Source organism: Grampus griseus (assembly GCF_964374135.1).
Source record: "Grampus griseus genome assembly, chromosome: 8".
In the NCBI taxonomy this organism is placed as follows: Eukaryota; Metazoa; Chordata; class Mammalia; order Artiodactyla; family Delphinidae; genus Grampus; species Grampus griseus.
Window position 1 is genome coordinate 34,167,669 of NC_139002.1, and position 14,308 is coordinate 34,181,976.

General features: G+C 34.8%; 1 protein-coding gene across 3 annotated transcripts in view; it reads right to left on the reverse strand.

The window, feature by feature from the left end:
* The window catches only part of CNTN5 (contactin 5), a gene marked incomplete at both ends in the record, with an annotated part of 779,158 nt that overhangs the window by 512,619 nt on the left and 252,231 nt on the right, over positions 1-14,308 (reverse strand). The window contains one exon of one of the 3 annotated variants that reach the window (XM_082660862.1): positions 591-812. The exons of the other annotated variants lie outside the window; for them this stretch is intronic. Within the exon in view, the coding sequence (XP_082516988.1) occupies positions 591-812 (222 nt within the window). The remainder of the gene's footprint in view (positions 1-590; positions 813-14,308) is intronic. 3 annotated transcript variants of the gene reach the window in all.

Sequence of the window (14,308 nt, forward strand, 5' to 3'; positions counted from 1 at the left end):
TCTTAATCCTAAATCAGAATTGGAAGCAATTGTAATTAAATACATAAAAAAAATTTTGAAATAGGTGTGGAACATAAGACTAACTTATGACCAAGATAGCCTTAACATTTTCCTCAGCTTCACTTAACATTTGACAGGTTTCCTCCTGACTATGGTCCCCTAACCTCCATTTTCTTAGAGCATTTACTTTATAAGAACTGCAGTTATAAATTCCTTCTTTGCTTCTGTGAAATGTAAATCTTTACCCAGTCTCTTACCAGTTTTAAAACCCAAGAATGTCTTTCTCAAGGACCTGGGAGCCATTTTTTTTTTGAAATGTAATCATCAAAAAAGAGAGGGTTCCTATTTCCCAGACTCTATAAGATGGTAAGAGGCTAACTTCAATAAGCACCAATGGCCTTATCACACTGGCCAAACTCCTCCTTAATGTCCTCCACCTTTCCAGATCTTAAAAACTCACTTTCTGTTTCACAGGTGAGTTTAACCTCTCTCCTCTATTGCAATAGGCTTAACTCCTACTGCAATAGTCTTGAATAAAGTCTTTTTTCCCTGCTTAACTCCAACAGGTGCAATTTTCTTTTGACACTTACCATCTTGTTTGAAGGCATCTGAGGAATGATAAAGATTGATGGGGGAATAATAATGTTGAGCTGCCCCTCGCCAGTTCGGTGAAGAAACACTCAGTGTTCCTAATGGAGGACTGCTGTATCGTGGTCTAGTCTTTGAACCATAGAGGGATGAAGATGAACTCTTCTTAATTCTTAGCAAAGTAGCATATGAAGTAGAGAGACTAGGAAGAGTTCCAGAGTATTCTGTAAAATAATAATAATGAAAAGTGAATTCTGAGGAAACTGGTTTTTTTTAATGAAAATTTTTCTTCTGAAGACATTGTTGAAAATCTCCCTTGGAGATGCAATGAAATGCAAACTACAGTGGGAATGGAAAAAAAAAATATTAAAAATATATTTTAAAACATTTTCTGAAAACTCTACTAGTTATAAAGTTGGTGTTTTGCAAGAAAGAAAGAAAGAGAGAAAAAAGACATGAAGGAGGAAAGAAAAGAAAGGAAAGGAGGGACTTCCCTGGTGGCACAATGGTTAGGATCCACCTGCCAATGCAGGGTACACGGGTTTGAGCCCTGGTCCGGGAAGATCCCGCATGCCGTGGAGCAACTAAGCCCATGTGCCACAACTGCTGAGCCTGCACTCTAGAGCCTGTGAGCCACAACTACTGAGCCCACGTGCCACAACTACGGGAGCCGGCACACCTAGACCCCGTGCTTGCAACAAAAGAAGCCACCGCAATGAGAAGACCGTGCACCACAACGAAGAGTAGCCCCTGCTCGCTGCAAGTAGAGGAAGTCCATGCACAGCAATGAAGACCCAATGCAGCCAAAAATAAATAAATTAATTAATTTTTTAAAAAAAGAAAAGGAAAGGAGGAAGGAAAAGAGAAAAAGGAAGGAAGGAAAGGAGGAATGAAGGAAAAAAGGAAGAAAGGAAGGGAGGGAAGAAGGATGCAATCTGTCCAAATTTCATTTCTTTTATTTTCTTTGTCAGGAATATTTGGTCTTAATATTAAAATATCCATTCACACACATTAAATCAGTTCTTTATTATTTAAAAATGAGAAAAAGAGGAAAACAGCATTATCAATTACATTCTACAAATATAGATCGGATCTTCATCACCTAAAGTTTATCATATAGTAGGAAATGTGTCTAATGAAGCATATATATTTGCACTAGACTGTAAGTTATGCCTCATGTTCTTGAAAAGCAGTCAAATCCATTATGGAATGTAAAAAAAAAAATAGACGGAATTTGTTTTGTAGAGTTTGTTATATATAATCTATATAACAATATTATTAAGTAGGAATACTATTATGAAATTCCTACCTTTGATGATTATTGAGAAACATATTGCCCATATTTTACTATCTCCAAGATTTTTCATTAGAAAAGATATGCATATTGCCTGAAGTAGATTGTACTGACTCTCCTTTACGACCACAGGGAAGTCAATTTGGTGTATAGATCAAACGTTTAAAAACACAAACTAATTATGATGAATTCTGAAAAACAATTAAGAATTGGATTTTTTCTATGTCTAATATCGGCTGTATTCGACAATTCATTGATTTTGGAAGTACCCTTAGGAGACAGACATTTTTGGTCAGGGTATTTGACATTTCAACTTAATGGATGTTAATTTAATTTTGGATAAGAAATAATTTATATTTGTGAGTAAGCTTTCTCACAATTAAGATTATTTAGAATCATTATCCTGTCTCATAGAGATATTTTGGAATGCATGAAGCATTTCTGTGATTTGAAAATAACCCTTTAGGTGTTAAGCATCAAATCAAATTTAACATTTTCTGTTCTGTGAAATTGTAAATATGATTTCTCTGAAACTCAAAAAGGTATATTTTTAGATGCACTCCACCTTTAAAATGAGCATGATATGTGTAGTCCAATCCCATCAGGAGCTGTTAAGAGATTCATGTCCTTTAGTCTTTGTGTTCAACCACAAGTCTGGTAAAGATGGATCAATTTTAACTGAAAATAGCTAGGCTCTCCTGGGCAAACTATATGAGAACAGATTATGGGTAGACATAAAATCTCCTTTAAAACCTGAAATTAAATGCAAGTTTTGGCACCTACAGGTGTAAGGTAATGAAAAGAGAATGAGTTTCTTTAAAGTATTTTGTAGTTGTAGTCTCTGAAACTACTCATTTCTCTGTGTAGTCTTTTGCTTTTGTTTTAGCTGCCTACCTTGCTCATATACAAAAGAAATAAAGAACTGTCCCATGCTAGTGTTTAAAATTAAAATGGAGTATGAGAATGTGGCTTATAGTTCTTAAAGCTAGATAAGGATAATCAATGGAAAACTAGAAAGGCCACAGTGAAGTTCAAAAAAGCCAGGATAATGCTTGTAAAACATATATATATATATATATATATATATATATATATATATATATATATATATATACACACAAAATGCATACTGTCCAAGTGGTACAATAATTGGCTTATGACACTCAATGTAATTAGAGATGAACCAAATTAGGATTTGGTTTTTGTGTTTCACAACAGGATTTCATTTGTTATGTAATCAGTTGCATCTGTTGCTGTAGAAATTACTTTTTCATCAATTAAAGTGACTCCAAATCTGCTACTAGAAATTTAACAGTTTATTCATTCATTCATGTATTCAAAAAGCGTGTAATGAGAACTCAGTAGGGGATAAGTGTGAGGGATACAAGGATGAACAAATATAGTTGTCCCCTCATATCTGCAGATTCTGCATCCACAGATTCAACCAACCACAAATCAAAAATATTCAGGGAAAATAATTTCCAGGAAATTCCAAAAAGCAAAACTTGAATTTGTTGCACACCAACAACTATTCATATAGTACTTACATTGAACTAGGTATTGTAAATAATCTAGAGATGATTTAAAGTATTCAGGAGGATGTGAGTGAGTTATATGTAAATACTAATCCATTTTATACAAGGGCCTTGAGCATCCTCGGATCTTGGTATCCAAAGGAATCTTGGAACCATTGCCCCATGGATTCTGAGAGAAAATAGTATTGCATCAGCCTTCAAGGAACTTATGATCTAGTGCAGAAGAAAGGTAACTATGTGTGCAACTTTAGTGTGAGAGAAAGGTAAATTCAGGAACTTATGGACTCTCATCCACAGCCACAGAATCCTCTCATTCAGCCTAGGGACATCAGAAAATGATTTTCAGATGAAATACTATCCAAACTGAGCCCTGAAAGCCTGTTAGTGATTAACTCACCAAAACTCTGTGTAGGAAAATAAAGATATTCTATACAAAGGGGAGAAAGTATATGAAGAACTGGAAAGGAAAGGCAGCATGTCATACTTGGTAGATTAAAATAGTCTGGAACCCAGGGTTAGAGGCATACAGATGAGAGAAGAGGTAAGGCTGGATAATTAAGCAAGGGACCAGTGATGAAATGTATGTCATGAGAAAATGGAAAGAAAACAATATGCATTTTAGAAAGATCACTCTGGCTAAAGTGCCATTTGAACTAAGACAAAAGGAAAAAAGACTACCCAAGAGCCTAAAACTGTAAAAAAGCAAAGATTAGTCAGAACTGAGAAGGTGATCATCTGTATGGGAAGGAAATAAATAAAATTACTGACAGATTGAATTGAAGGCAAGGAAGGGAAAGTAAGAAACTAAGGATGGTCTGTGCTACAAAAAATGGATAAAAATGCAGGAAAAGCACATGCTTGAGATGAAAGCTCAATAATTCAGATTTGGGCAGGTAGAGAGTTAGAGGTGCTTCTAACGCATTTATGTTGATTATAAAATTCTGTAAACATAAAGGCTCATGAGAGATTATTAAAAGGTAAACAAAGAGGTGGTTATAAAAACTATGAGAATTGATAAATTTGCCAATGAAATAGGTAAAATGAAAACTTGAGTGTTTAAAATGGTAACCTGAGGAGCACCAGCATTTCAAATAAAAGCAGAGGTAGTAGAACCTGGAAATGAAAGAGGAAAAGCAGAAAAGTGGGACGTCATTGAAGGGAAGGGAAGGGAAGAGAGTCTTTCAAAGCAAATGGGAGAGCAGTAGACAGTGTTTAAAGATCAGTGTAGAGAGGCTGCCCTGAAAAGAGGGGATGCCCAGCAGTATCAAAGCTGCCCTACTGCTCCACATACAATGCACAGTTGTACGTGAAAGTGGGGTCAGAGTCAGGCGCTAAAGAGGACTTTCCAGGCTCTGGAGAGAGTCTCAAACCCCTAAACTGCCATTTCCATTGCATTAGACGTAAAGATCCTAGACTTAGCTGGTAGCCTCCATTAGTCTCCTGGTCTGAGAGCAACTGATTATTAATTCAGTGAGGTATCCCTCTCTCAAGGGCATTTTTAATTCTTCTACCTGATGCCATTCTAGCTGCCCAGGCTTTTTTTCTGACATCTCTGATTTTCCCACTCCGCAATCCCAGTTCTGGGGATCCTCAGCTCTGGAAAATAGATATATTAGCATAAATAAATGGGAAATGGTGTTTCAATTACAGGACTTTTATATTTACATCTTATCTTCTGTCCTCAAGCTCCATACCTTGTTGGATCTCCTGATGATGTTACTTCCTATTTCACTGAGAAATTAGAAGAAATCAGAAGAAAGTGTCCTTCACATGCTCCCACCACCTGCATGTACACTCATATACCCTGCCTTGCATTCACTGATATGCTATGGATAAATAGTCTGTGCACCTATTAAAGGCCAGTTGTATGCATTGAATCTCATTCCATCTTATCTTGACTCCTGAAGGACATTGTTCTAGAAATTTCCCTCTCTCTCCTTCAGCATCAATCATTGTCTCCCTGTTAGATCGTTCCCATAACTGTACAGAAATTCCTCTAACCTTAAAAGGGCCACCTTGACCTACCATTTCTTCCACTTATTTTCCTTTACATCAAGACTTCTTGAGAAGAGCTATGGATGGTCATTGTGTTCAATTCCTCTCCCCCACTTCTCCCTTGAGCCTATTCCAAGCAGCCTTGCCTGTACCACTCCACAATAAAGACTCTCTTCCAAGTTAATAGTGACCAGGTCACTGCTAAATGTAAGGATCAATTATCACTCTACTAGGCCTATCAGCCATGTGCAACATGGATAACGATTCCTTTTTTCTTTAAATATTTTCTTCATGTGATTCTGGGATACTGCAATCTCATGTTTTTATTCCTATTTCATTGGATACTCCTTATTTCCTTGCCTAGTTCTTCTTTGTCTCCTCAACTTCTAAATGTTAGTGTACTATAAAAAAAAAGTCTTCTCCACTTACACTAGCTCTTAAATGCTCTTGTTCATGAACATCAACTCCTTCCCAAATGAATTCCACGTTTACTATAGTCTCAGTTACTTGGTCCCCGCTCCAAGTCTTTGATATTCCAATATTTCCTACTCTTAACTCCTTCTCCTAAGTAATGTCTCTTTGCTCACTCTCCTTTAGTGGTTCTGCCTCAGCTCCTAAGAATTTCCTGACCTCTGTCCTAAAAGACATCTCTCAAAATAGATCATTTGGTAAATATTACTCAGGGTTCAGAATCTGTTTTTGGTCATCACTTCAAGAACTGTTATTTAAGAAATAGGAGAGTAGGTTGGGTCTAAATTCTGAGCCCAGGATTTCAAAGAAGCTTAGTGAAATATAAATACTAAGTGACAATCCAGTGGTCTCTGGACTGAATTCCTTCCACACATAACTCCTTGCTTGCTTTCAGCAAGCTCAAACATCATTTTCTCCCAAATTCACTATTTTCTCACTCAACATTCATTGATTTTTTCAACATCTCTTCATTGAATTTCTACTAAGTGTTGGGAACTGGGGATACATTTGCAAGTAAATCACATGTGGTTCCTGACTTCATGGAATTTACAATCTGGGAGTATTGGTAGAAGATTACACTTGAGTAAAGCATTAATAGAGGAATATTAAATAAACAAAAAAAAATATTCTTAAAAATATATAAAACCAAGAACTATGATACATATAATGAAGAAAAAGGAAAACAAAGAAAGCAGAGTGTCCCAGGAGGAAGCTTGTCTACAACATTTAGTTTTCTTTGCTGACATCATGACTGAGTTACTGGGAACAAAATCTCTTCTCTTGGCTGTGGTGTGTACATCTTCCTCCTACACCTTGGCCACTCGTTTTATTGAATGAGAATTTTGGATCTTTCAGTAAACCTGTCTGTATTATAGCCTCCGAAGTTAGATGGCCTCATTTAATCTGGACTCTACCCCACAGCAGCTCTGTGGCTTTGGGCAAGACATAAATGGCTCTGTGCCCCAATTTCCTTGTCTTTAGAATGGGGGATAACAATAGTACTTCCTTCACAGGTTGTTGTAGAGATTAAATAAATCAATACACATAAAGCACTTAGAACTTTAGAGTTTTACCTGGTTCACAGTAAGAACTCAATATATAATAAATATATTATCTGTACTTTTTAACATATGATATATATCTATATATATCTATCTATATCTATCTATCTATCTATCTATCTATCTATATATTATCTGCACTTTAGTTAACACCCTATACTACTTTCTGGTGGACATAATTTTTTTCCAGTTTTATTGAGATATAATTAACATGCAGCACTGTATAAGTTTAAGGTGTACAACATAATGTTTTGACTTACATACATCATGAGATGATCCCCACAATGGGTTTAGTGAGCACCCATCATCTCATATAGATACAACATCATATAAATAGAAAAAAAACTTTTTTCCTTGTGATGAGAACTCAGGATTTACTCTCTTAACAACTTTCATTTATAACATACAGCAGTGTTCATTATCTTTATAATGTTGTACATTCTATCCCTAGTACTTATTTGTCTTATAACCAGAAGTTTGTACTTTTTGATCACCTTCATCCAATTTCCCCTCCCCCAACCCACCATCTCTGGTAACCATAACTCTGATCTCCTTTTTCATGGGTTTGTTTGTTTGGTTGGTTTGTTGGTTTTGAAGTATAAGTGACCTGCAATACTCTTAGTTCTTGGTAGACAAGATAGTGATTCAATATTTCTATATATTTCAAAATGATCACCATAAGTCTAGCTGTCATCTGTCACCATACAAAGATATTACATAACTGTTGGCTATATTCCCCACACAGTTCATTTCATACCTGTGACTCATTTATTTTTTAATTGAAAGTTTATACTGCTTAATCTTCCTTACCTATTTCTCTCCTCCCCCTATCTCCCTCCCCTCTGGCAACCACCTGCTTTTCCTCTGTACCTATGACTCTGTTTCTTTTTGGTTATGCTTGAACAGTTTTTCATTTTTTTTTTAGATTCTGCATACAAGTGAAATCACACAGTGTTTGTCTTTCTCTTTCTGCCATATTTCACTTAGCATGATATTCTCTAGGTTCATCCATGTTGTCACAAATGGCAAAATTTCATTCTCTTTTAGGGCTGAGTAATATTCATATATATATATATATATATATAATATCATATCTTCTCTATTCATTTGTCTCTTGATGGGCACTTAAGTTGTTTCCATATCTTGGCTATTGTAAATAATGTTTCAGTAAGCAGAAGGCTGCATATATCTTTTCAATTTAGTGTTTCATAGTGGCTGCACCAATCTACATTCCCATCTGGTGGACTTAATTGAATATTGGGCTTACTCTTTCCAGATTTGATTGGGTTACAAAGCGAAAGTATAAATACCAAATTTTAATACTCACTTTACTCTGAGGAATTAAAAGCGTGAAAAATGAAAGGGGAATAGTTAGACTTCTATTACCTTGACAGATGTATTCCCATGAGTGAGTTCCTAAGAAAAAATTGTGGCCACTGATGGAAACCATAGATCTACAGAAAACTCAAAGCCTATAAATTCTTGTGTTTATATTGGCTATATCAATACTTATCTATCTTTTTTCCCTATTCCTGTCCAGGATTTGGAAGGAAAAGTGACTCATAATTTCTTTCGAGAGAAATCTTCATCAGTTGCTCAAACTTTTAATGAATATTTATGCTGAAAGTGTCAGCAGAATCTTTATTATACATTAATGGATAATGATTAATGAATACATTAATCATTTTTTCTTCTATTTTCCCAATTCTTATAGATCAGACCTTAGGGAATGTGCATTACAGTTATTAAGTGGTCTAGAGATTTTGTGATAAAACTCAATTAACCTGGTGCTCTCACACCATGGAATTCCAGCTGGAGGTTGGGTATGAGTAAATATTAATACCTTTATTAAATATTTCCTAATAAAGTGACCCTGAATATTATCTGATCCAGGACAACTGCACTTATATTATTTAATAAAATTGTAGCCTATTAAGTCAGAATGGCATTGCCACCACTTCAGTCTTGGAACTAGAAGCACTGTTTTTTCACTAATTAAAAGGTCAGTTTATAGATGTGACATTGCTATTGAATGTAAGTAATATTCAAGAAATAAGGGATTAGAATTGGCAGCACTAGAATTTTATGGCAATATTTGTGAATAAATAAAAATGAAAATGCCAATATGATAAAGGATACATTTTAAAATATTTAATCTCTTACCATATTTGAAATTTTCTGGTACCAACCATACTTCAGAATTCTATCTCTATTACTAAGTGTGAAAAACATATGTACCAGGAACTGAAAGCACTTAAAATCTTAATGAAAAAACTAGACCATCACTATTGGATTCTGTATTTGAATGTTTTCTGTCCATTATCCATAGAGTGCTGTTAATTTTTATAGCCAAACAAGGATAAGCAACAGCAAAAATTTATGGAATGACAGGTCTTTATATAAATTCATTTATTTCCTATAGTTCTAGTTTGATTTTAAATATTTATTTAAACTCTTATAAATATAAGTAAACTATAGCAGCAAGTGATATGTGATGTTCTGAAGAATATTAATGCTTAGTCACTGGCTCATAAGTCAGAGGAGCAAAGAGTACCACCATCTACTGATGACACTGTGTACAGAAAGAGCAGAAGTCATACAATATCTATGCCCACAGTGTGACTCAATTTGGCATCAAAGTCAGCATAAAGAAATTTCATATCTGATCTTTTTCAAGGTAATTGCTAAGGCTGTCCTCTCTTTGATAAGAATTAATGTTAATTGTGCAACTTTAGCCTGCTACTGTTTTATGAAGCCTGCAAGGATGGATGCAACACCTCAGTGAAGCCAGTCATGTGAAACATATTTAGAACTGGTTAATAATTTATAAATAATGTGCATCATTTCGATTTGGTTGTCTTCATCTATGGCAGAGGACAGTCTGATAGAGCCTGAGTCACATGGGTTCTATGTCTCAACTCAGCACTTTCTTCAAGAAGTGTATTATGTGTAAATTTTACAGTGTTTTAGCTGCAGGAGTAAGAAGGGAGTGCAGAGGATGAATTCACCATTTTTAAAGCACCAAAGTATAGCATCTAAACTGTAGTACTTTTCTTACTGACGTAGAAAAATATTTTAACAGCATTGCATTTCTAGTGTTCTCTACATATGAAGGAAAAATAGACATACTTACAGGGTAAAAAAGAAACATAACTCTAAATTATTTCTATCACTCCTTTTTAGGTACACTGTGTTTGGATTTGAGGTCATAATGATTTCAAATTTGGAGAACTTTATTTTCTTTTCTGAATATTAATTCTCAGTTATATGCACAGATAGATCATGAAAGCTGTTACACCTAAATCTGGGAAGTATATATGCTTTTACTGCAAAAAAAAAAAAAAAAAAAAAAAAAAAAAAAAGAGAGAGAGAGAGCTTCTTACAGTTCTTGTGTAAATTTTTTTCACTATTGTCAAAAGTTTTTCAAAATCCATAGTATTTAGAGGGCAGATAGCAGAAGCAAGAAGAATGACAATCTTGCAGCCTGTGGAACAAAAAACATATTCATAGGAAGATAGACAAGTTGAAAAGGCAGAAGGTTATGTACCAGATGAAGGAAAAATGTAAAACCCCAGAAAAACAACTAAATGAAGTGGAGATAGACAACCTTCCAGAAAAAGAATTCAGAATAATGATAGTGAAGATGATCCAGGACCTCGGAAAAGGAATGGAGGCAAAGATCGAGAAGATACAAGAAATGTATAACAAAGACCTAGAAGAATTTAAGAACAGAGATGAAAAATACAATAATAGAAATGAAAAAATACACTAGAAGGAATCAATAGCAGAATACCTGAGGAAGAAAAACACATTAGTGACCTGGAAAACAGATTGGTGGAATTCACTGCTGCAGAAGAGAATAAAGAAAAAAATATGAAAAGAAATAAAGACAGCCTTAGAGACTTCTGGGACAACATTAAACTCAACAACATTCTCATTATAGGGGTCCCAGAAGGAGAAGAGAGAGAAAAAGGACCCAAGAAAATATTTGAAGATATTATAGTTGAAAAATTCCCTAACATGGAAAAGGAAATAGCCACCCAAGTCCAGGAAGCACAGAGAGTCCCATACAGGATAAACCCAAGGAAAACCATGCCAAGACACCTAGTAATCAAATTGGTAAAAATTAAAGACAAAGAAAAATTATTGAAAGTAGCAAGGGAAAAATGACAAATAATATACAAGGGAAGTCCCATAAGATTAAGAGCAGATTTCTCAGCAGAAACTCTAAAAGCTAGAAGGGAGTGGCATGATATACTTAAAGTGATGAAAGATAAGAACCTACAACCAAGATTACTCTACCCAGCAAGGATCTCATTCAGATTCAATGGAGAAATCAAAAGCTTTAGAGACAAGCAAAATCTAAGAGAATTCAGCACCACTAAACCAGCTCTACAACAAATGCTAAAGGAACTTCTCTAAGTGGGAAACACAAGAGAAGAAAAGGACCTACAAAAACAAACCCAAAACGATTAAGAAAATGGCAATAGGAACATACATATTGATAATTACCTTAAACGTGAATGGACTAAATGCTCCAACCAAAAGACACAGGCTTGCTGAATGGATACAAAGACAAGACCCATATATATGCTGTCTACAAGACACCAACTTCAGACTTAGGGACACATACAGTCTGAAAGTGAGGGGATGGAAAAAAAATATTCCATGCAAATGGAAATCAAAAGAAAGCTGTAGTAGCAATACTCATATGAGATAAAATAGACTTTAAAATAAAGAATGTTATAAGAGACAAGGAAGGACACTACATAGTGATCAAGGAATCAATCCAAGAAGAAGATATAACAATTATAAATATGTATGCATCCAAGATAGGAGCACCTCAATACATAAGGCAACAGCTAGCAGCTATAAAAGAGGAAATCGACAGTGACACAATAATAGTGGGGGACTTTAACACCTCATTTACACCAATGGACAGATCATCCAAACAGAAAATTAATAAAGAAACACAAGCTTTAAATGACACAATAGACCAAATAGATTTAACTGATATTTATGGGACTTTCCGTCCAAAAACAGCAGATTACACTTTCTACTCAAGTGCACATGGAACATTTTCCAGGATAGATCACATCTTGGTTCACAAATCAAGCCTCAGTAAATTTAAGAAAATTGAAATCATATTGAGCATCGTTTCTGACCAAAACGCTATGGGATTAGAAACCAATTACAGGGAAAAAAAGTAAAAAAAAAACACAAGCACATGGAGGCTAAACAATACATTACTAAATAACTAGGTGATCATTGAAAAAATCAAAGAGGAAATCAAAAAACACCTACAGAAAAATGACAAAGAAAACACGATGATCCAAATCCTATGGGATGCAGCAAAAGCACTTCTAAGAGAGAAGTTTATAGCTATACAAGCTTACCTCAAGAAACAAGAAAAATCTCAAGTAAACAATCTAACTTTACACCTAAAGGAATTAGAGAAAGAAGAACAAACAAAACCCAAAGTTAGCAGAAGGAAACAAATCATAAAGGTCAGAGCAGAAATAAATGAAATAGAAACAAAGAAAACAATAGCAAAGATTAATAAAACTAAAAGCTGGTTCTTTGAGAAGATAAACAAAATTGACAAACCATTAGCCAGACTCATCAAGAAAAAGAGGGAGAGCACTCAAATCAATAAAATTAGAAATGAAAAAGAAGTTACAACAGACACTGCAGAAATACAAAGCATCATAAGAGACTACTACAAGCAACTCTATGCCAATAAAATGGACAATCTGGAAGAAATGGACAAATTCTTAGAAAGGTATAACCTTCCAAGACTGAACCAGGAAGAAATCGAAAATATGAACAGACCAATCACAAGTAATGAAATTGAAACTGTGATTAAAAATCTTCCAACAAATAGAAGTCCAGGACCAGATGGTTTCACAGGTGAATTCTATCAAACATTTAGAGAAGAGCTAACACCCATCCTTCTCAAACTCTTCCAAAATACTGTAGAGGAAGGAACACTCCCAAATTCATTCTATGAGGCCACCATCACCCTGATACCAAAAGTCGACAAAGATACTAAAAAAAGAGAAAATTACAGACCAATATCACTGATGAATATAGATATAAAAATCCTCAACAAAATACTAGCAAACAGGATCCAACAACAGATTAAAAGGATCATACACCATGATCAAGTGGGATTTATTCAAGGGATGCAAGAATTCTTCAATATACGCAAATCAATCAATGTGACACACCATATTAACAAATTGAAGAAAAAAAAAACAATATGATCATCTCAATAGATGAAGAAAAAGCTTTTGACAAAATTCAACACCCATTTATGATAAAAACTCTCCAGAAAGTGGACATAGAGGGAACCTACCTCAACATAATAAAGGCCATATATGACAAACCCACAACAAACATCATTCTCAATGGTGAAAAACTGGAAGCATTTCCTCTAAGATCAGGAACAAGACAAGGATGTCCACTCTCACCACAATTATTAAACATAGATTTGGAAGTCCTAGCCATGGCAATCAGAGAAGAAAAAGAAATAAAAGGAATCCAAACTGGAAAAGAGGAAGTGAAACTGTCACTGTTTGCAGATGACATGATACTATACATAGAGAATCCTAAAGATGCCACGAGAAAACTACTAGAGCTAATCAATGAATTTGGTAAATTTGCAGGATACAAAACTAATGCACAGAAATCTCTTGCATTCCTATACACTAATGATGAAAATTCTGAAAGAGTAATTAAGGAAACACTCCCATTTAGCATTGCAACAAAAAGAATAAAATACCTAGCAATATACCTACCTAGGGAGACAAAAGACCTATATGTAGAAAACTATAAGACACTGATGAAAGAAATTAAAGATGATACCAACAGATGGAGAGATATACCATGTTCTTGGATTGGAAGAAACAATATTGTGAAAATGACTATATTACCCAAAGCAATCTACAGATTCAATGCAATTCCTGTCAAATTACCAATGGCATTTTTTATGGAACTATAACAATACATCTTAAAATTTTTATGGAGAAACAAAAGACCCCGAATAGTCAAAACAGTCCTAAGGGAAAAAAAAAACGGAGCTGGAGAAATCAGACTCCCTAACTTCAGACTATACGACAGAGCTACAGTAACCAAGACAATATGGTACTGACACCAAAACAGAAACATAGATCAATGGAACAAGATAGAAAGCCTAGAGATAAACCCACACACCTATGGTGATCTAATCTATGACAAAGGAGGCAAGGATATACAATGGAGAAAAGACAGTCTATTCAGTAAGTGGTGCTGGGAAAACTGGACAGCTACATATAAAAGAATGAAATTAGAACATTCCCTAACACCATACACAAAAATAAACT